The sequence below is a fragment of the Oxyura jamaicensis genome, chromosome 9, assembly GCF_011077185.1.
Source record: "Oxyura jamaicensis isolate SHBP4307 breed ruddy duck chromosome 9, BPBGC_Ojam_1.0, whole genome shotgun sequence".
NCBI lineage: Eukaryota > Metazoa > Chordata > Aves > Anseriformes > Anatidae > Oxyura > Oxyura jamaicensis.
The window spans coordinates 6,225,643-6,248,255 of record NC_048901.1 but is presented as its reverse complement, the minus strand read 5'-3'; the positions used below and the strand labels follow the sequence as shown (position 1 = coordinate 6,248,255).

Below are 22,613 nucleotides of genomic sequence, written 5' to 3'. Positions count from 1 at the left end.
AGATCCTCACCAGAGGTGAACACAAATCAGCGCTTTCCTGGCACGCTGCAGAGGCGACTGCCAGGGTGGTCCTCCAGGGGCTGAACTCTGCCAGCTGCAGCAGCGTGGTGCGGTCACCCCTGAAAGCAGCAGCTGCTTGCTTAGCTCTGCCGAAAAGAGCCACGGCCCGCACCTGGCAGCAGGAACGCGGAGCTGTCAGATGTTGATAAAACTGACCTGTGGGTACTGAGAGCTTACAAGGGGACATGGCGAGACTAGGGCACGACCTGCACTCTGGCCTGTGTGCAGAGTAAATAGATCAATGTTTTCCAAATGTCATGTTAGCAGCAGATGCTCTGCAGCACACAAGCCTCTGGTTATGTGGTGGTATATTCTGTGAAGACCCAAAATGTGTTCTGCTGTGTGGCTTGTTTTGTGATCAGTCTGCGCAGAAAAGAGGTTTTATGGGGAGGTAAGGTTGGCTCTTTTTTTTCTCCCATTCAGGCTTTATTTGTTTTTTAATCTTAGCTCCCCTCTTACGATATGCTTCCAAATGCTCCCATCAGCGGGTGCAATGCCTGCTGTGCTGTCTTCACTTAGCATTTGCTGTCCTGTTTTACCTGGGAGCTCCTTGGGTGCCAGCACTGAGGAGCGGAGGCTTCAGGTCTCAGTCTTACATACCTGATTCCTGGCAGTTTGATATCAAGTGACAGCTGATGACAAGTTGTATTGACAGGCTCTTATTTAACAGTCACTCAACAGCAACTGTTCCTTTTCCTAATGAATTGTAACACAGCATCTTCTAACTTAGCAGGCCAAATATATATATAAAGGGAAAATCTTTCTACCTTGCTAATAATGTCTTAACTATTGCATTTAAAACTAAATGTTTTGAAACTTCTGATCTTGCAGCTAGGTTGAAGACTAATTAAACATTTAAACTATTTTGGCAGTTTGAGGTGTTACTCCTTTTCCTCCTGTTTTGTGATCTTCCTCTTTTATGGAACTTCAGTTTGTGCAGTGACTGTGCTCCTGCGCATGGACTGTGCACAAGAGCCCTTGTTCGTGGGAGCTTTTTAATGTTTTACCTTCTCCTCCTGTCTAAGTCTAATTTTGCTTTTTCCCGTGGTTCCCCATCTGTTCTTCCATCTGTTTGGTTTAACTGCTTCATTCTCTCCTAGTTTTGTATTCACCACCCCTTATACCTTCCACCCTTCAGAGCTTTGTTTAGTTTCAGTGGCTTAGTTAGTTTAGATTCAGCATGCCTTTCCCTGAGATGTTCCCAGATGAGCTATGATTTAGTGAAACTGACACTGTTAAAGTCATTCCTTCTGTCTCTTTTTTGACTTTTTTTTTCTTTTATTACGGCTTGCACATGCCAATTATGGCGCTCTAGGCATTTTGGAAAAATACTGTAATAGATCTGGTTTCTTACTTCTCAGAACCTCCAGTTCTTTCAGTTTTTCCAGTTTCCAAAAGCTGTGAAGATAGTTCTCCAAGTAAAAAGAGACAGAGAGACCTCAATCCAGCAAAATGTACATGTATGTAACATTTCACCACTAGTCCCACTTCTTTCATTTCTGAAAGATCACTGCTTACGCCCTGGGTCCCATTGCTTAATGCTAAGGTCATAATAATTGCTTAATACTAAGATACTGCTTTGGCTCAATACATAGGTCAATAATTCTTCTCAGGACTAACCACAATAGATAAAACAATAAATTCAGTGATTCATGAGATATTTTCAAATACTAATGAGAAAAAGCTTTGGAATAAAGTACTGGAATTTTGATACTGTGATTGTACCAAGATCTTGATCTCAGTCTCTGAGCACTGATAAAGCCAAGTCCAATGACAGTCTCAAAACTCCATCCGGGTAGTTTTTCAAGCACAGAAGGGTTTTGATAAAGAGAGATGCATTAATCTCATGTGTGCGTTCTCAAAAGCAGGAAAGAAGCAAGAGAAGCTTCTGCTGATTTTCATCAACAAATTCTGGGGCAAGAAGAAACATCAGTGGCAGAAAAAGTTATTTTCTGTCAACATATTTGGATGTGCTGTCATAAACAACTCGATTCAAAGCATCAGAGAATCTCAGATCTCATCAACATGCTGTCATTTTTAGGAAAAGGCATCTTTTACACATAAGAGCATCTCATCTCTTTTTTACTTTTCCTCCCCTTAAGAAAAAGAGGAAGGGGAGAAGCCCAACACCCCCCCTATTCCTTATCTGGGACCATTTTCCAATGGAAAATGGGTGTATGTCAAAGTAGAGCACCTCAGCAAATTCTGTGCACTTTACATATTCGGGTATTTTCAGGAGAGGCTGTTTTATTTTTGTGTGTTTGCTTAACATTTGCAACAAGTTAGTTAAGTTTTGAAGTTTGAATAAATATCTATTGATATGAAATATATTATCCTGATCTTCATCAAAACAGCTATTTACAAATATTCCAGAATTATTGAAGGTGTTATTCCTAAATCGATATACTTCTCTATTCTCTGCATAGTGCTACTGGCAGTTTTTTCTTAATTTTTAGTCTATTAAATAAGAACTGTGAACTCTGTAAAAGGGCTGCCAGTTAGAGAAACTATTTTTACCTATATTTAAAAGGGAGAGGGGATGTAACTTTTTAATGTGTTATGTTTTTTGTATGTTTTATTTTCCCTTGGGATAATTTAACAAAATTTAAATTAGAAATGTTCTTGTTGTGAATCTTGTTGTTTAGTGGTAAGAGGCTTCTGTTAATTGTTGCCAATGTTCTGATATGAGCATTAACCCTGTGTTAGCAAGAGAAAATAATTTGATGGGAAAAGGCAGAGTTCTTTTATTGAAAGTTCTGCATTGTGGAAATGTAATCTCATAACTGGGTCACGACAACTTCTTGATACTGTTGTTCACAGTTTGAATGGGCTCATGTGTTTGCCTTTAAGAAGTAACTTGACTCTGTCTAAATGATATTTGAATTTGCTTTGATTGAGCTGATACTCCCACATCTGAGATGTATTTGCCAATGTTTTGTTGTTTGTTGTTTGCAGAAATTGTTGACACACGAAGATGAAACCATGAAGAGAAAGCAGAACGAATAATAATGCTTTTCCGAAACCGTTTTCTGTTCTTGCTGGCTTTGGCAGCCTTACTAGCCTTTTTGAGCCTCAGTCTGCAGTTCTGTAAGTGTGTCCTTCTTGTCTTGTCTGCATCTCTCTATGGATATGTTTTAAAAAGTAGCCATGCTTACATGTCATTTAAGCACTCGTTGTGTATTTAAATACTTGTTTGCAAAATAGGAAAGCAAATGTAAGAATTAAAACAGTTTTGTGTGCCATGTAGGGATCCATACAATCTAGAATCTTCAAATCAGGCTATTTCAGAAAGTCTTAGGTCTGTAGTGCAATTAAGTAATTGAAAGTGTTTTAGTCCTTCTGTGAAATAAAACCAAACAGATTTGGGTAAAACCTGCTGCAATTTGTATTTTGCATTGCATCAGCCTAGACAGGATTGAGAAAACTGCTGTGAAAGAGGTTGGAACTTCTCCTTATTTAATGCCCTCGCATTAGGAAACTCAACAGTTGAATTGGCTCATCTATAGGTTTATTTAAAAAAAGATAAATCATGGTCTGCTTCGCATCAACTAATCATAGTTCAATCCAGAGGGTGGTCATATACTGATCGAAGGGCTGGGGCACCTCTCCTTGAGACATGCTGAAGGAGTTGGGGTTGTTTGGCCTGGAGGAGAGAAGGCTCTGGGGAGACCTTACAGCGGCCTTCCCGTACCTGCAGGAGAGCTGGGGAGGGCCTTTGTGTCAGGGAGTGTAGTGATAGGACAAGGGGGAATGGCTTTAAACCTAAAGAGGGTAGGTTTACATTAGATGTTGGGAGGAAATTCTTCCCTCAGAGGGTGGTGAGGCCCTGTCCCCAGTTGCTCCATCCATGGCAGTGCCCAAGGCCAGGCTGGATGGGGCTTTGGGCAGCCTGGGCTGGTGGGAGGTGTCCCTGCCCAGGGCAGGGGGTTGGAAAGAAATGATTTTAATGTCCTTTCTAACACAGACCATTTTATGGTTTAATTATATGATTTTAATGTAAGAATATTGTAAAGCTCTGTGATCCTTCTACCGATCTATATATAGATGTATGTATTTTCTTCAGTTTGCATAGAGTGAGTAATTTCCTGGCTTGTGGCTAAAAAAAAAAAAAAAATCAAGATTACTTTGGATTTCATTTCTTCTGTGTATATTGAACGGTTTCTTTTTCTTACTATTAAAAAAAAAAAAGGAACAAAACAATAACAAAAAACTTTGATTTTGTTAGTATCTTTTTTGTCTTTAAACACATTTGGAAGTAATACAGAAACCTATGGCTCCAAATGGCTTTTTCAGCCTCCTGTGAGTACATGCCTTTGGGTCTCAGTGTAGCTTGTTTTGCTCAAATCAGTTTAGTCTCTTTATGGTTAAAGCCTGTTTATTGTATGCTTGTATAAGAACTGTGTGTAGGGTGAAGGTCTTGGAGGAACCTCAGCTGAAGTATGAAACTGTTTTTTACACAAAAATGAGCTTTATTTAGAGAAGGTAGGTATATAGGAGAGTGAATTACTTTTTATCAAAAGAGCAAGTTAATTTTCCAATTAATTTGTAGATAACATTTGTGCAAGAGGGATTCCAGCTAAAGAAGTTTGAGGAGTGCTTTAAAAGCACTTAAGCTACAGCAAGCAGCTATTGTGAAGCTTAGGGCCAATACCAAAATGCATATAGAAATTTTTACAGAATGAGAGCTGCAGTGCAGGCTAGCAGGGACCAGGTAGCTTAAGTAGCCTAATATTTTAACTCCTGCCAACCTCAGCTTGTGGAGAGGTTAATTTAAACTTGTCACAAAGGCCATCTCCAAAGCCAAGGCTAAATTCTCTTCTATTACAACAACCAACAAAATTGTTCAGATTCTGCGAGTTCATCGTGATCTGCTTTCAAATAAATTATAGCTGTAAATTTTTATACTCCTCTAATTTATTATTCCTAAGTGGTTTAGTATTAAACTAAGGAGATCCTTGATTCTGAACATGAGCTTTTGATGAAACAGACATGCAAATATTTAAGGAAATACTTGTATTACATTGTCAATGGAAGCAGAGTTTCAGTTCTGTCTTACAGGAGAAGTGAGTATGACTGAAACCAAGATGTAAAACTGATGCTTTGATAAAAGTGATCCAAGTACTAGAACAAAACCCATGTGCTGACTCAACCAAGCAGTAATCCCTACCTGAGAAATTTCAGAACATTAAGAAAACTTACTGCTGCTTTAAATTCAAACTGTTTGTTGTGTCACTGCACAGTACATCTGTATTTACTATTTTTCTTCTTTTTAGCTATTGCGAGGTCCTTCCTATTGAACATCCTCCCTTGCACTGAATCTGTTACCCTAAGATAACACAAACTTCAGAGATTTGTTGATTCTCACTGTTACACAGTGTGGTAGTAATGTAGTCTTGTTTCATGTATAAAGTTTTTTTTTTGTTGTTTTTTTTTTCTGAAAGCAATATGCTTATTTTCTTTTTCATCAGACTGTAGAATTTAGTTTCCAAATTCTGATCCCCTGCAAGCTTCCTGATGCAAATTTTGGTTATGTTGCTTTGTAACTTGAGTCAGATCATGGACAGAAAATAAATCATCATAGAATAGCTATGATACGTGTATGTAATATGTATATGTAATATACATGTCATTTTCATTATATACATATTTTCATATGCATATAATATCAAAATGAGAGTTAATACATTTAGACTTTGGAAAATGCCCCACCCATGGATGATGGGAGCTGTCTCCTGAAGCATTTGGTGTGGGAACTAATGTTCTAGGCTGTTGTGAGATTGTGATTCTCTGTTAGCAAGCAGTGCACAGCTTTGAGGAAGAGGGCCGGTCATCTTAAAATATGTTACTGCTCTTCTAAGCAGTGAATGTTGAAAGCGTTTCTTCCTCCAAGTCCTAACTTTGTTTAGAAAAGTGAAACAGTAACATAAATGCATGATTGCAGAAGTGGGACATATCTTCCTTTTTTTTTTTAACCTTCTGCTATGGGGCAGAGCTTAGTTCCTGTACATGCGTGATACCTTTTCCTTCTTGTCTATATCTAGAACTGAAGTGATTTGAAGCCAGACCTGTGATTTGTGGCTGATTCTGTAGTGAAGCAAGCAGTGAAGGCCCAAATTCAGAGGGTTTTCCATAGGTTCCCACTCGAGTGTCACAAACAGAGCACACGGGGATGGCTGACAAGATTACTGTCCGCTTGAGCTGAAAGGGTTCAGGCATTGCTTGCGGCACTTGGCAGCCCAGTACTTCAGGTCAGGCGGAAATTGATGCTGGTTTACTTTAATAGACCGTGTGGTGGAAGGTCTGGAGCTGCTTCATAAGCAGCGATTTCTGCAGCCATGATGAAGTGGAGAAGATGGTTGTCATATGTGTCAGGAGTCCTAATGCAAGTTCATCCGTCCTTGTAAGAGCAAGTCCCAAGGCAGTTGTTTCAGGGCTAGCAGTTGTCAAGTCTGAAGTTTATACAGAAGGAAGACAAACAGCAGGGAAATCAACTGATACTGGGCATCAGAGTCTTCAGTACTGGTAGGCTGGGGCAGACCCAGGTCACTTTGTTTCCTGTTTTGATGTTTGTTCTTAGACCCTTTCTTTTCTACAGTGGTTTCTGAGTTCTGGTCTAAACTAATCTCCTTTCCTGTGGTTTTCCCACGGCTGGTGCTCTGTGCAGTTAGAGCATACTCTCTGCCAGTGCTTAACTTACAGGGTAGACCACTGAGAAAGTTTCCCCCAAATCTGTTTTGAGAGTAGCCACCAGCTCTGAGTGCTGTCGGTGTTTTGCCCCTGCAGTAGTTGCAGTGGATTGACACGAGCCAGTTGTCAGTGCCCACTCTTACCAGAGCAGAAGCTGTCTTCTGCTTTGTGTCTGGGATAGGGTGGTACCCGTGGTGTGGTACCAGCTTTGTGGAGCAGGCAGCTCACGTTTGTCAAACATATGCTGGATTGGCTCGCTGGATCGAATGCCGTCCATCGGGAGCTGGAATATTGCTCTCCTAATGTCCTGGTGGTACAACTAAACTTACCTGGTTTGCCTTGTCAGAAAAACTGCAGAATGGAGAAATGACCTGTCCTAGATAGCGGACTGTTCTTTTTGTCTCTCTAAATTGTGGTTGTAATTACGGTGACCAGCACTGGGTATTTTATTTCCATACAGAGTGAATGCCAGTTGTGATGCTTTGTGTGATGCTTTGTGCTTTTTTTTTTTTTTTTTTTCTAGAAGAGAAGTTTGCAGTGATTTAAGTCTTCATTCCTACTTTGTGCTTGGTAAAATGACAAAAGCAGTGCAAAGAGACTGTGAATGCAGCGGCTGGGGGAGTTCCTACAGTACCGAAACAGGATGGCAGCTCAGCTAGAGTCGAGTTTGATGTCAGGGTTATGTCAGGCTGTGGTCATGCAGCCTCATGGGGGAAAGGCATACATTAGGAGCCTGTCAACATCAATTATGTTGGTTAGAGCTCAGATCAGCACAGAAACAGGAGATTATCTTTCTTTTTTCACTCCTTAAGATTGGTGTAGTACATAAGGACCCAATTACTGGGCTTGCACAAACCTTACAGTAAATTAAAACATCTGTGAGTGACTGCAGAAGCCTGAAGGTGGGTCTCTACAGGATATTTCAATGAGTTACATATATTTGAAATTACCTTGAATAAACCAAACTAAAAAGAAATTTAAAAGTTGGCTGTCACAATGCAGTATGTGATCTCTCTAAAGTTGACTTGACAATTACTATGGGTTTTTATTTTTTAGTCAAATGCTTGTAAATATATATTTTTAATAAAGCAAATGTATTTAAAGAAAAGTAGTCAGTATGAAAGGACTAAAACTACATTGGGAAAACATCTCTTTCTGCTAGCTCTTTACCCTTGTGGTGGCCATAAATTATAGACTTCCCTTTGAGCCTGCTTCAGGCACTTGTGGAATTGTTAAGGCTCTGGCTCTCAGGCAGGTCCTGCATATGTGGATTCTCTACTTACCTGAAGCTTTTTTCCCTCAGTACCATGATCCTTTGGTCAGTCTCAGGCCTGTCTTTTCATATAAAAGAATTTCGGTATTTGCCACGGCGTTCTAAAATGTCAGCAGCTAACCTGGTTAGCTCTTAGATAAAGCATGGGGAGCCTTGTTCTTTTAAGGGCTTGATCTGCCATGATGGTCTAGGCTTGAGTGTTGGAGTTGTCAGCCCACCTGGATGTGACTTTTTTTCCAATAAACTTTATTTCACTGTACTTTCTGTTGCCTGGTTTTGCACTGGAGATTTTGATTGTATATATGAGTTATATGAAACAGAAGACAGGATTCTCCACCAGGAAAGGTAGTGTTTTTTTTTTTTTATTGGCCTGAGTGCTACAGGCAGCTCATATTTTCTGAGGACCAGTGAGAGCACCATATGCAGTCCCATCAGGCTGTTGCCTGTAGGAGATGATTGCTGTGCACAGCCCCTTTTGGAAGCCTGTTCACTTTAACAATCCCAACCCTTCTGGCGTGACTGCTGCTGTGTGCGTCCCTGCTTTGTGGCCAGATAGATCTGTGCAAGAGTCAGGTGGAAGCAGTTGGAGCTTAGCTCAGCATCCTTTCCTGTGCTCTCTCCAGCTCCTGCCACAGGGAAGCTGTGGTGCTGTGGGTATTCTGATGGGCTGAGAAAGGGGGACCCAGCAGGGACTTGCAGGTGGGAACAGATTTGGAAACTGAGGGGCGTACTGCCCCTGTCGAGCCTTTCCACTGGCAAAGAAGGATGTGCTTCTTCAGCTCAGGAAGCTGGAGCTGTGTTGCAGTTTGGACCTATTTTACGTACATAACATGTTCAATGTAAGAAAATAAAGTGACACATTCTTCTTATTTATTACAATGAACCATATTAAAAAGTTGCAACTTTGGAAGTCTTGAAGCAGACAGCTTGTTTTTGTCATGTGCTGCCAGCATACTGAATTAAAAGGAGACCAGTGTCTCCCTTCCTGAACTTTGCCTTCAAGCTCAGATGGGTGACAGATCTTCCGCTAATAAGGATCGTGTTTTTTTTAAAAAGTACTAATTTATACTTAAGATTAAAGAGAGAAACAACTCACAAATAATATATTCATGGCTGTGTACATTTCAGTAGTGAATGAAGAAAACTACTCATAAAGCCTTTTTTTTTTTTTTTTTTTTTGTTAAAGCTAGTTTTCATGTTGTAACTGGAGATTTAAATGAAGTGTAGCTGCTTTTTTGGTGATTCTTAAAAAGTTCCGTAATGTGTTGTTCAGGAATCAGAGTGCATTTTGCAGTAGTTCTCACTTGAAGGGGGATGAGACACAATGTACATCAGAATGATACTATGGGACAGTCTTATTTTCTCCCACAAAACCAGAGAAATCATTTAAAAATATCTGCTTTAAGTATAGGTGAGGTTAAGTTGCTTCAGATGGGATTGGACCAGTAGAAGTTACTTGGCAGGCTACGGACCTTCATAAATCTTAGTTAAATGTATGTTTTGGCTCCATCCATGACGGTTGGTTGAGCTGTATTTACACAGATTAATATGAGCCATTAAAGCGTATGGTTGAAGGCTCCTGAAAATAAAGCCCAATACTTCACAAGAGCTAACTGCAAGTCAATAGTTAGACTTCTGCAAATCCTTGCTACAGTAATGGGTTAAATCCTACAGGGAAAGAATTAAGTCTGGAAAATAATAAAACCATCTAGCATCTTTTTTCTCAAAATGCAACTTGAATCATAGTTCCAATATCTGCAAGAAAGTTTAAAAGCGTTGAAATTTGTGAAATTAAATATTTTAATAATTATTAAACATTGCAATTTTTTATTTTTTTATTTTTACTATGTAAGTAAGGAAATTTTAGGACAGTCTCAAAAATATGTTCCTGTGTTCAATTGTTTGAATTTCACACGAATGGTAAAACAACGAGGGAAAATGAACATTAATAACAGGAGGGGAATAGGTTTGTTCTTTAGTGAACGGGGCTCCTTTTTTTTTTTTTTAAATCAGTGTTGTGCCAATGTAAATGCTGCAAGCTCTGTTGCTGCTGAAGTCATAGGCCAAATGTTGAAGCAGCCCTCCGCACAGCTACCTCCCATGTACGCTTCTGTGTGGAGGTGTAGTGGACTTTTGGGAAAGCAGGGAGAGGACAACTGCACAGGTGACTCGCAGTTTTCTTTGCCATACCTCTTTGGGTATGTAATTGTTTTACAGTTCTGTGAGCTTTATGCGTCGTGTTAGTCTGTTCTGAATTCGGTAGGGGTTTTGGGAATCACTGCAAGGGGCTGTAATGGCATCACTGCCGCTGCAGACAGTCTGAGATAGAGTACACAGAATAAGTAGCTCAGGCTTTCTGCAGTGCTTTAAGAAGTGCTGGCTGTTCTTTTTTATTTTTTATATACATGGGGCGAATTTCTTGTTCTTATGCTATTTTTTTTTTAACTTTTATCTACAGGCCAGTAGTTTGTAACTGCCTTTATATTTTTTCCGATGAGGGCAATTTGTATTTTAATTTATCAGTTTGAAGACTAATTTGAACTAACATGTGGGACAGTGAAGAAATTGGAACTTCTTTCTTTAACAGGTTGCTCAGTCATAACCAGGCCTTAGGGACTTCTCTCTACTGTCGTTCCCAGTGCCAGGTGGTTTTAGCCCACCGAGTAACTTTTTTGAGCAGTTTGTAGCTGAACTTGACTGGGCAATGCCCTGAGCAGCCAGATTTCATTTAGCCCTACTTTGAGTGAACCAGTTGACCTGCAGAGGTCCCTTACAACCTAAAATATTAGTAGCAGTAGATCAGATTTTTTTTTTTTTTTTTTGCACAGATACCTCGTTTCTTTGTAGTTTATAACTTCAGGAGCATTACCCTGATCAACTGAAGGAAACACTCGCAGTGCACGTCTCTGCTCTTCGTTCTTTATGGTCTTTGATTCTGAGTTGTGGGGCCGTACTGATAAATAGTGCGGGATAGTTTTGTTCCTATTTGCAGCTGTTAAATTCTTTACATTTGGTTTGGTGTTTCAGGTTTAGTTCAAGTAGGTGCAATCTGCTTTATATAAGCCCTTACTTCTCATGAGAATACGTCCCCCTCCATGCAGAGTTTGGATTCTAGCTCTGCCTTGGTATTTTCAACATTTTGGATTTCCGTGTTGTGGTGGCAGCTGCATGGGTGCAACCCCCACGCCGCTGCCTGCTCCAGGCTGCCTGGGAGATGCGCGTTGTGCAGCTTTGGTCTTTGCTCGCCTATGGGCAAGCTGGGAACGACAGAGATTGCCGGCACCTGGTTGTGCCACTCTTCTTCCATCCCTGGTGAGCTCTTCTGTTCTGCTGGCTAGGCAACGGAAAGTGATTCTCATCCCTGAAGGCTTTTTCTTTTCCAGGTACAGTTTGTCAGCTGTTCGTTCCCTTGCTGTATTCTGCCTTCCTTTGTACATTTGTTTTCATCATGTTTTACAAAGATGATGTGATCAAAGCAAAACCTGAGTGTCTTAAGCTATGACGTTACACTTAAGGTAATGACAGCCTTGTCATGCTGCTTTGTTTTAGTACAAGCCCTCTGTTAATTTCTGCTGACCACTATGATGTGAGATCAGTTTTCTGGGAGTTCACAATCAAATCAGTTGCACTAGCATTAGCCCTCTTACTTGCTTTTATCAGAGCTTTTGTTAAAATGCTATCTATTAATTGTGGGCAGATTCCTCATACAGTAACTGCTCACTGCCCTTTGAGATACACTTGATGTTCTTCAGATAGTTGTTCATGTTTCTTCTTAGTCCTCTTAATTTTCCTCTTGCAATTTATCTGCTGGTGGTTTTGGCCTTTCATCTTTGTTTTTGCTGGGCTTTCATTTTTGGATGATAGAGTGGCTTTTTTGATCCAAAGTGTCTCGTCATTTGACCATGAAGATTTTTGAAAAGCATGTAATTTCTGTTCCCAAAGTTACTTCCCCTGTAAGTTTTTGAAGCTCACTGGGAGAAGAGCAGTGCTTACCCATACTGAATGGCATTGCGGTTTGCTTGCTAATGAGGTGGGGTGTTTGCAAGGCTGAGGCTTTTGTGGACTTGCTGCAGAGAAATATGAAATCTTGGAAAATATAAATGATCTCCCTTTATGATTTCTGGGAGATGGTTGGATTAAAAGAGATGGAAGCCCTAGGTCCGTGGTGTAATTTGGGTTACCAACTGTGCACATTAATACTGGATGAAGACAAGAAATATGACTCACCAGCTTCCTCCAACCTGGTTTACAGCTACAGACATCGATAATTCTGTTCCAGAGGGAGCTGTTCTGTGTTTCTAAGACTAATGGCTGCGTCTCTCATTACAAGTTTCCCCAACGCAAAAATCTATCAGGCACTACTGCGTTAAATACGCTGTGGTGGGGTTTCCTGCTAGCCAGTCTGTGGCAGCGCTCTGGACAAACAAGCGAGCTGGCTTGGCGTGGATCTGCAGTGGCATATGGTGTTGAGATCACTTCCTCGAGCAGGTCGGTTCGTGGACAGAAAACAGTTGGGATTAGATGTGAAACAGAAAGGTGCTAATTTAATGCGGTAGTTAAAATATTGATTTGAATTTGTAAGGCTTTGTGTCTTTGAAGGACACCGATGTAGGGAAGCACCAGATGTCTGTGGATTGTGTTTGACTGATGACATTAACATATTAAACAGTTCGCATCCTGAGCCTTTGCAAAGGCTGTGGCTGAACCATAGGCTTTCTGTTTTATCTTGACTTGTGGGTGGTAGTCCTCTGGGAGAAAGGGAGATTACTGTAACTGCCGCAGGTGTGAAGAAATGGAGATGCTGCTGAGAACTGCAGCAAGCAGCTCTGGTGGGAGGTGACAAAATGCTTGGCCTGGTGAGCTGATGTACAGAACTCATTGCAGCCACAAAAGCTGCTGATGTGCTGTCTGGAACTGAGGGAACAATGCTTGTAAGGGTGTAGTGGGCAGGCAAAGCTGTGCTTCCAAGTCCTTTTATTTCTATTTGTTTGTTCTACCTACATATTTTTGCTTTTCTGTTTCAGTATCTAGATGTTCTAGTATGTGCTTTAATAAAATCTGATCAATAAATCATTCTGAGTTTTGGGGATGGCATTTAAGGGGGGTGCTAAGGGAAAGAGGCAGCCACCTGCTTTTGAAGCTCTAAATTACTCTGCTCCTATCGGTTGGTCTTCAAAGGGAGGGGAAAAATATTTTATCTAGGATGATAGAGAGCAATACAGCACACTTCCAGTTCTTATCCATTCGAAGAATGTGAGCTTAGTAGCAAGAGTTAGCAAATTTCCTTAGAGAATAAGCCAGAGGGTGGTATGCATGTTTCAATAGCAGAGAGACCCTGCCATAATGGTAAAGCATTAGTGATGTACTGCAGGTAAGACAACAGCAGCAGCTGCTGAACTGACATGAACTCTTCTGTATGGGCCGTATTTTGTGTAATTTTCAGCTGCTGTAGGTGAAAAGAACGGTAAAGACAGAGGATTCGCAGTCCACATTCTTGAGAAAATACATATTTTCTTTTGCTGTGCTGAATACTTTGTGCAGTTGGCCTCTGTGCTCAGTTCTCATGCAAAATCTGCCAAGCATCTTTTTTTTTTTTTCAGTCATTATGTAATCAGTGCTGCACAGCTTCCTGCTCCAGTTTTTGTCAGATCCATTAAATATACAGGAGAAAAAGAAACGAGTGTCTTTAACTTAAAATAAAGGTCACCACCCACAGGCGAATTATGGCAGCAGTGTTCGGTGTTCTGTGTCCTGGAGCTACCTTTTCATGTTGACCTTTATTTTGAGACAATGGTATGGAAATGGGAACAGCTGATAACAATCTCTGAATACAGCTGATAGAAGCTGTTTTGGAAATCTGTTCCAGGATAATTCAACTAGATTAGTTAATTTACCAGTTGCTGATTTCTGTAGACAGAAGCAGGACAGAGCTTTAATATCTTATTGTGTGCTCATGAATCCTTTTAGATAAGTAATAATGGCTGCATCCGCTGTATTTATAAAGCCGTGCTTTCACTCCATAAAACCTCTTTAGCCTTTGTTTGCTTAAACCAGTCGTCTTCAGGACACGGATTTGATCGAGTGATCTCAGCCTGGTGAGACACGGCAGCTATGCAGATGTCTTGGTAGGAATGACTTCATTTTAGCATCGTGTTTATGCAACGCTTCTCGTGTGTGTCCTGAACCAGCCCCTGGTGTGCTGGGGACTAGCAGAACAGTTTAATCATAAGCAGTGGTGGGGCTTTTTTTTATCTTGTCGCTAAATAACCTGGAGTGTGAGCAGTATCTGACTTGAGTGAAATGTTTAAAGGGCAGGAAATCTGTCTAGCTTGTCTAGATGTTTGGCAGGAACCTCCTCCCACTCTTCTTCAATTGGACTGGGAAGCCAAGCAGTGAGGTAATTAGTGAAAAGTTTGCAAGGAGAAGCTTCATTATGCGTGTATATATATATATATACACACACACACATACAAGAAAAGAGGGCATGTAATTGATGGAAATATAAATCTTTTCCATGTTAAAAACTTCAGTGTTTCAGCGTAGTAGGAAAATAAAATATATGGGGTAGGTTTTCACTTGGGTAGGAGAAGTGGAAAATGACTGTTGTCTCTGGAATTTGAAAAGGCTAGAGCTAAGCTAGCAGTCAGCAGGGCTGCGTTACTGCTGTCAAGCTGAAAATCCTGGATGCTGTTTAAGCAATGCCATATGCCCTCCTGAATTGTCAATTGAAAAACAAATTGGGGTGGGGGGAACTGAAACTGTAAAGCTCTTTTCAGAACCCCATCTGGACTGAATAAAAACGCAAGCGCCCATTGTGAAATTTAATGTCTGATTGAATTTGGCCTCAAAAACATAACACAAGTAGGTCTGCCATGTTTTGTTTTGGTGCAAGATTGATTTTCTTAGCATATTTATTTTCTTTGTGCAAGTCAGATAGGGACCCTGTGTGAAAAATCAGCAAAACATGCAGCTAATGTGGGCAGAAGTAAGAAATGTTTTATCAACAATACTGGTGCGAGTTGTTACAGGCTGGTAAAGCTGCCACGCGTGCTGGTTGTGTGTAGCTGTTTGGTTTTGATCATGAATACGTGGACAAGGCACTCTGGCCTTTTTCACTGAGTCTTAGGAGGAGTAAGGCCCAGAGTCAGTGTCTGCCTGATGAAGGCTCCATGGGCAGAAGGCTGGTTTTTGGCAGTTGTCCAGAGACGAGGAAAAGCATTAAGGAAGTTCCTAACCTGTGATCCAGAAAATAGATGAGTAGGCTTTGACCCATTCCTGGAAAGAAACAGGTAATTTGAACTATTTCTGAGCAAGTCTGAAAAGCAGCTAAGGAAGCAGCCAATTTACAGTAGTTATAAATTGTCCATATGGAGATTTGCACCTCCAGTGGAAAACTTGAGGGATCTGAAAACCAAGGAGGCTGAAAACTCATCTGGAATTAGACTGAAAAATAAGTTTTCAGTTCCATTGCATGCAGAGAAATTACATAAATATTGATTAGTAGAGATACAAGCTGTAGCCTGTAATGCGTGGTAGTACTGTTAGAGGGAAGAGAGACGAGGCTGAGTTGTGAAAGCTCGTACTGGGGCACGTGTGTAGATTTCCATTTTGTTCAGCTGAAATTTAGCTTACCCTATGTTTGAGCTTATGCATGGTGGGAGACCTTTAAGGTTTTTGTTTCTCCTCACAAGCTTGTATGAATAAGGCTTTCTTAGAAATGCTCGCATTAAAAAAACCCTTTCCAGCTCACACTTGTTCCCCCTCTGTCAGGTCCGACTGCCCCGGGTCAGTTAAGGCACACCTGCAGCCTACCAGCCCTGCTAAGCGTCCATGTCCTGCGAGCAAGTGTGTGATATGCAGGGTGCTCCTGAAAAGTGATCTTTCCTCCACTTGAAAAAGAGAAGCAGCTTTTTTATTTACTGATATAATTAAAAGTGGTTTAGGTCTCTAAGGAGAAAGTGATCTAGACAAGTTAACTAAAAAAATAAATAATCAGAGCTTAAGGAACCATGAAATAAAAAGGAAAAGAAACACCTTTAGGTAGCATTTTGTTAGATTTAATGTTTCCAATGGCTATGTTCATCTCAGCCTTCAACAGGTGGTATTCTTCAAGTCACATGGGATGTCCGAGAAAGTGTAGGAAGGAAACCAAGAAGTGGTGGTGGTGTCTGGCCACCAAGTCTGGCCGTGGCTGAGCTCTGCAGGTGGAGAGAGGGCAGGGAGGGAGCGGCTGCTTCTGGCTCTGCGGTGGCTGGGCCTGCAAGAGCAAAAGGAAAGGGACATCCACCTTGTCTTTATTAAATCATAAGAAGTAATTTGGGAAGAAAAAGGGAAACTTCTGTGTTGTCACTTGGAAACAGAAGATGCAGTTTGAGGAAAATGAGGAAATTCAAACGCAGCAGTGGAAAACAGGATTTTAAAAAGCAATGCATTTCTAATATTTATTCAGGTACTGCAGGTATTTACAAGAACCAATGGATCAAAATTTGGGGGGGGGAGCAGGGCAGAGTTTGTGAGGTTAATAATTATATGTAAGAATTGAGAATATGATTTTTAGTTTCACATGTCTGCTGGAGCATTCCTCATTGCCTTAAAACCCAAAAATTAATGCTTCCCTGTAGGAAGGGGTATGTGTGTGCTTACCTGATTGGATCAATAGAACTATTTTAGTAGGTCAAAATCTGGTGTAGTGAAGGCTATTGCAGAAATCTATTTCTGCCGAACGAAATGCATGTATTCAAGGTTGCCATAGCAAAGATTTTTTCAGCACTTTTGATTAGAGGCACTGACTTGAAAAGAATGTTTATTCAATGATACCTCAGTAGCTACTACTTGGTTGCTGCACTTCTAAATACTTTCCCTGAATATTTTTGACGTAGTCTTTCTTTGAACATGAAATGTAGCTTGCTGGCAATAAGGTTGTGCTGTAAATCAACAGACTGCATGAAAGTTGCCTAAATTACCGTGATCTCTCTTACAGAAGAAAGAACAGCAGCAGCAATCCAGAAACTGAATGTATGTCAAGTAGGTGTGTGTGTCTGGGCAGTCTCAGTCCCAAATTAACTCGCCACTGGTGCTGAATGCTTGCAAATTCTTGGAAACTCAGAAGAAAAGATCTGTAGTCTGTGTTCGCTGTTTGCTCCTGTTTGGCTGTTCTGTGGATACCATGAGGTTAGAAATTCCTGCCTGCATCTGTGATGAGGTTGAGGGGTTTGTACTGGTGGGTCATCCACTTTCAGACCTTTTCGTTTTCACAGCCTTTCTCAGCGTATTAGAAGTGATGCTTATCTCTGCTGCCCAGCTACTCTTGCAATCTGAAAGCTGTGCCTGTGTGACATTGAAAAACATCCTATTGCTAGGTGGAATTGTTGGGGATAAATTACACTCCAGGCAACTTCCTTCAGCGTGTCAGGAATTTGTCACAGAAGAGCTTTTTGTTGTTGCTGTTCTAGGTTGAATTTAGATTTCTCCCCACCTCCCCTGCTGTTCTTCTTTCGGCTACCCACCTCCCGCATAGCTCCCTTCCCTCTTTGCCTTGGAGGGGTGCACAGAGGCATTAGCAGCACTGTGGGAAGGAAGCCTTGAAGCTCGGAGCCCACGCTATGATAGAAAGGGCAGCGGTTTCATAGGGGGCTTTCTGCAGAGAAAACATCTGTGCTTTGGGGGCCCTCTGCTCCGCCTGCTCCTGAACAGGCAGATGGCAGCAGAAACAGAGAAAAGGAGAGGGTTACTGCTGGAGGAAGCAGAGATGTGGAGAAATAAATCGGTTCGGATGGGGACGGTTAATGGGCAGGTACTGAGGACTGTCTCCTTCAGAGGAGGACAGATAATATATGTTATTTTCTGCTTCTAGGCTGTATGTTCGCAGGCTTAACAAGCCTTTTTAGAGATCTTTATGCTTCTTTTTCTTCGTACTTGAGAGTATGACCACCGTGTGGCTAAGAAGCGTTTTTTGTTGGTGTGCTGAGCCATTCAAATGCAGCACATCGGTGTTTGTGCCCTTGTGCCCTGTGGATGAAGGCACTGACTGTTAATGCAGATCTTACATTAGAGAGATGCAAAACCTGTATTTACTGTGCAAAGGGATAAAATGAGACAGGTGGGTGGTGTGTCACGCACATGTATTTGAACTTCATCGATGTTCAGATGTGTTTGTAGCCAAAACCTCTGCAAGTGGCCCTGGGGACGTGCTCCTCAGGCACGAGGGCAGGTGGCAGGAACCGGTCCTGGGGGGCAGCTCCCCGTAGCTCCGCCGGCAGTCTGCTGCGTGCCTTGGGTTGTGCCCTGCAAGCTCCTCAGCCCGTGAGCATCTAAGCTATTTTGCCAGATCGATTTAGTCACTGTACACATCTTCACCTCCTTTTCTCCCCATCTTGTTTGTTTTGGAGCATTCCTACCTTTTCTGGTTGTTCTGTACTGCAGCTGAAAGAAACGTCTCCGTCCATCACCAGAATTTCAGGAGCTGGAGCGTGTTTGTTCTCCTCTCTGCTGGGCCTTGCTAGTGCCCTGGTAGGAGCAGAGCAGGGAGGGGAGGGGAAGGTAGAAGAGGAATAAATAACTTTTTGTGTTCTCTGTCATGCACATTTGCTTTTCCTTACCCGTTAGCGTAAGGTTACCTACAGTGGGTTGCTTTTGCATTTCTGCCGCGTGGCTTCATTTTCATGTGACTGTTTTAAACAGTATGTTTGCATGGACCTGAAAGAGCCTTCTGTCCTAAAACAGATGAAAACTTCAGGTCCCTGTTTAGTCAGGGAAAACTTGAGGCTAAGATGGCTGCTTGTGGTGCTGCTTCTCAGACTGCTTGGAGTTGTGAAGGAAAACAGAAGCGGAGAATGATTTTATTCCCTATCTTTCTGATATTAGGTAAATGTTAACGTGATTTTTTTTTGCCTTTTTCGTGGATGAATTTGTTCTGGATAAACAGTGGTGATACCTTTTGTGCCTTTCAAACTGAAACGAGGACTGCAGGAGGGATAGAAGCTGGTAATGGAGTGATTTAGCATTTAGTTTGGTGTTTCTTCTACGTGAATTGTACTTTGATTTGTGTGTGTTTTTCTGCTGTACTAAATTCTATCAAATTCGTGTCTGCTTTGTAACCCTAATTCACATCAGAGTGGCTCCCTGCTTGGTCCTCTGAATACAATAGTTGATTTGATAAACTTGACATTCTTCCACAGGGGACTAGCTGCTGCGTAGGGATTGTTCTGCTCGTTATACTGAAATTACCTTTGAATGATTCTCTTAGTTTAGCAACAACTTTTCCTATATTTGCATTTTTTAATGTATTTTCTGGCATTCAGAAATAGGGGTGGGTGTCTGGAAATAGACAAATTGGCTGCTTACTCTTTAAATAGATCCTACTTAATGTACATTGAAAATAAAACCATATGTTGTAATTTTTCGACTCTACCAGTTTTGTTCATGAATACATTTCTTAACCAAACAGTTAACTTTTTAAAAAATACTATCTTCATTTTCAGGTTCTGTAGGATAACTCATTTGATTTAAAAATAAATTACTGGACATTTTCTGTTTAATTAAACTGTGTCCTTAAGAAATTAGGAGAGAGGAAAATTAAGACCAACTTATTTAAAGACTCGTTGCTTCATTGACTTCATATCAAAGTTTAGGTTTTATTTCCTCTTAATTTTAACTTTGAAAAAGAAAACTGTATTTGAATTTGGAGATGTACAGATTCCTGAAGGAGAGATTCTGCAGCAGTACATGGCTATTCCGCCGTGTGAGCAGTGCCCTTCTGTCCCTCACAGGACTGCATTTGCAGTTTGTTCTGTCAAGCCGTACTTGCATCTGATACCAGTCAATGTGTTTAATTTATTTCATGTTTTAAACCCTTTTAACTTGGTACACCACTCAGAGTTGCATTGAAGTCTTTTTTATTGCTTCTGCAAGCCTTTTTGCTTTTTCTCCTAGAAACAGCTTTTTCAAGTGTGATGTTTCAAAGTAGTTTTTGTGTAGCTTCTTTAGTTTTTTAAAAGCAAGCTTATTGGGTAATAAAATACATTTTCTTTCCCTTTTTGTTGTCAAACTACCTCTATAAAAATATGTACATATTCTTTATAGCTTAAGTGTTGGCAAAGCTTCCAGATAGATGATTGGATATGTTTCAGATGTATTTCATTAACTGCCCTGGGTGTGGGAAATGCACATAGATCAAAATCATCTGTTTAATCTGTTTCACATTGTTGCATTCCTGTTATAGTAAAACATGAGTTTTGAAAGGCAGAGCAGTGTAAAGATCTTGTTCAAAAGCTCCCTTAATCAAAGATTTAAGTATGATCATATATACATCAGCAGACTTCTGTTTTGAGCAAGTGCACATTGAGCTAATAGAACAAGTCATACAAAAAAGTGCTCAGTTATAAAAAGTCGTGTGAAAGCTACATAATTGAATACTGATCTTATAATGATTTACAGCTGAAATAACAGAGCTTGGAAAAAAGAGGAATTTCAGACCCATAGGAGTGGCATTTTTTCCTACCCTGAGCTGCGTCAGTGCAGTGTTACTTGGAGGTGTGTAGGTGTGTTGGTTAGGCAGGGAGCAGGGCCCTGCTAGGGAGACAGAGGTGGGGCTGGCACAGCAGAGGACTGTCAGTAAGGAGGTGCTGGGATACAGGGAAGACTGTCTGGTGTTCCAGGAGCTTTACATAGATGCTCTGTGTGGTGTAAGAGCTACCAGAACAAGAGCACAAACTGAGCTTCCCGTGCAAAGGGGAGCTGGAGACTGGCGTGCAAAGAAGAATTTGGCAGCTAGGAGATAAACGAAGACAGCAAGGGAGCACAAAGCCCAAGTACCCGAAACGAAAAGGGAGAGAGAAAGAAGAAGACATCATAAATACAAGAGATGCTAACAATGTCCAGGGAATAGTGAAAGGTGAGAAAACAAGATGCATCTGAGACGTTAACTATCAGGATGGCAGCAATACCTCTGTCATTATTTGGAACAAGCAGAAATACAAACTGGGGCTCTGTTCCTTGGGCACCTTCCGAAGAATTGAAACTACAGGATCGTTAGAGCTTGTGAGGAGCTTAATTCAACAAGGTGAAATGAGGAACAGTCTTGCCAGGTGGGCTCTTTGGGGTCACCATGCTGAAACCGAGCCAGCAGAAAGCAGCTTTCCGATTAGAATTGATCTCCTTGGTCTTGTTTTTTCCTCCCTTCTGAAATAAGTTATTTCTATATGGATACATTTGGTAGAGATTTCCAGTGGACAGCCTAGACTGGTGCCTGGATTTTGAGATAACTTTTGTGTTTAACCTTGTTAAATTTAACAGCTAAATAGAAGACACGGGTATTTGCAGGTAGTTTGGTTGATTTCTTCCATTATATGTTATTCCACATCTGTTAAAAGTAAATACTACATGCAATGGAAGTGCTTGTTTAGGTGTCTGCAGCTTTAAGTCAAGTATGGTCAGAAAGGAAGACCACATGGTTGTGCCACAGGTAGGTTCAAAGTTAGCAGCTCCTTTGGCCCAGACCCTGTGACAGGTACTTGGAAGGGGACAGAGTGGTTTGCAACACTTCGGGTGGCAAATCCTGTCTCCCTTCTTACTCCCTCGTATAATCCAAGCTTATTCTCTAAGCAATAAGGGCAATATTTACCACATATTATGAAGTAATTAATAAATGCAGTTAGTAGCAGCATTTAGAAATTTAGGGGTAGTTGTTACCATTTTTTTCTGACTAATTACACGAACTATTGTTACTCCTAATCTCTGACCATTTCCAGCCCACGAGATAGTGTTAATGTTGCACCCCAAACGTCTGTGCTGTAGTTAATAGTTTCAATGGAAAAATGTGGTCTGCTCTGTTATTTGTATTTGTCTTTGATCAAAAATTAAGTTCCTTGTTTTGCTTTTAAATCTTCTAATTAAATTTTAGCCCTAGAGTTCCAAGCTGTTGCTATTGGGGTATGCTTTTTTCTGTCTTCTGAAACAGTCTTGGGTCAAAGCGGAGCTATATTAAGCCAGCTCTTTTTTGACATGAAGTGAGCAGTAGCAATGTTGTGGGTTGCTATTGAGAAAATTGTTAACACAAAGCTGAAAGTTCTTGCTTCTAATCTTTTCTGGCTAAGAAACTTGACCAATACAACATAACTGCTGTAATTTCCCATTTATACTCTTTAGGCAATGTATTGTAATGCTGTTTATTTGCAGAGGCCAGCAGCTGTTATAACACATTCTTAGGTTTGGGATTTATATTCCAAATAGAAATTTGCTGCAAGCACCCTTCAAGCCACAGTCACCAACCTCTAATTGCCAAGGTTCTGTGTTGCTACTAGAGTTTCTTTCATCAGTGGTTTGCAATGACTTGCAGTAATTTACACCAGTCTTAGTGTGGGAGGAGCTAAAAAAAAAAAAAAATGAATCTGATAAATAAATGAATGTTGGAATGACAGCTGAGCCCTACAGCTCAATGTCCAAAGTCAAAATTGCAGCTTAATATTCTTGCCAGGCACAGTCCTGTAGGCAATTACATGCAAAATGTGGAACAGCTGAAGGAAAAGTTCGAAGTCACTGTGCTTGTGGGTACAGTGTCAACAAGACTAGCAAGGGTATGGAAGAATGTTTGAAT

General features: G+C 40.9%; 1 protein-coding gene across 3 annotated transcripts in view; it reads left to right on the top strand.

Moving 5' to 3' along the window:
* PXYLP1 (2-phosphoxylose phosphatase 1) overlaps positions 1-22,613 on the top strand; it is a 53,684-nt gene that overhangs the window by 13,355 nt on the left and 17,716 nt on the right. Inside the window, exons 1-2 of one of the 3 annotated variants that reach the window (XM_035334714.1) lie at positions 297-451; positions 3,016-3,147. In XM_035334714.1, the coding sequence (XP_035190605.1) occupies positions 3,069-3,147 (79 nt within the window). In that variant the 5' untranslated portion in view covers positions 297-451; positions 3,016-3,068. Of the gene's footprint in view, positions 1-296; positions 452-3,015; positions 3,148-17,016; positions 17,045-18,742; positions 18,884-22,613 lie in introns of those variants that run through there. The other 2 variants (XM_035334713.1, XM_035334715.1) reach the window with 2 other exon arrangements.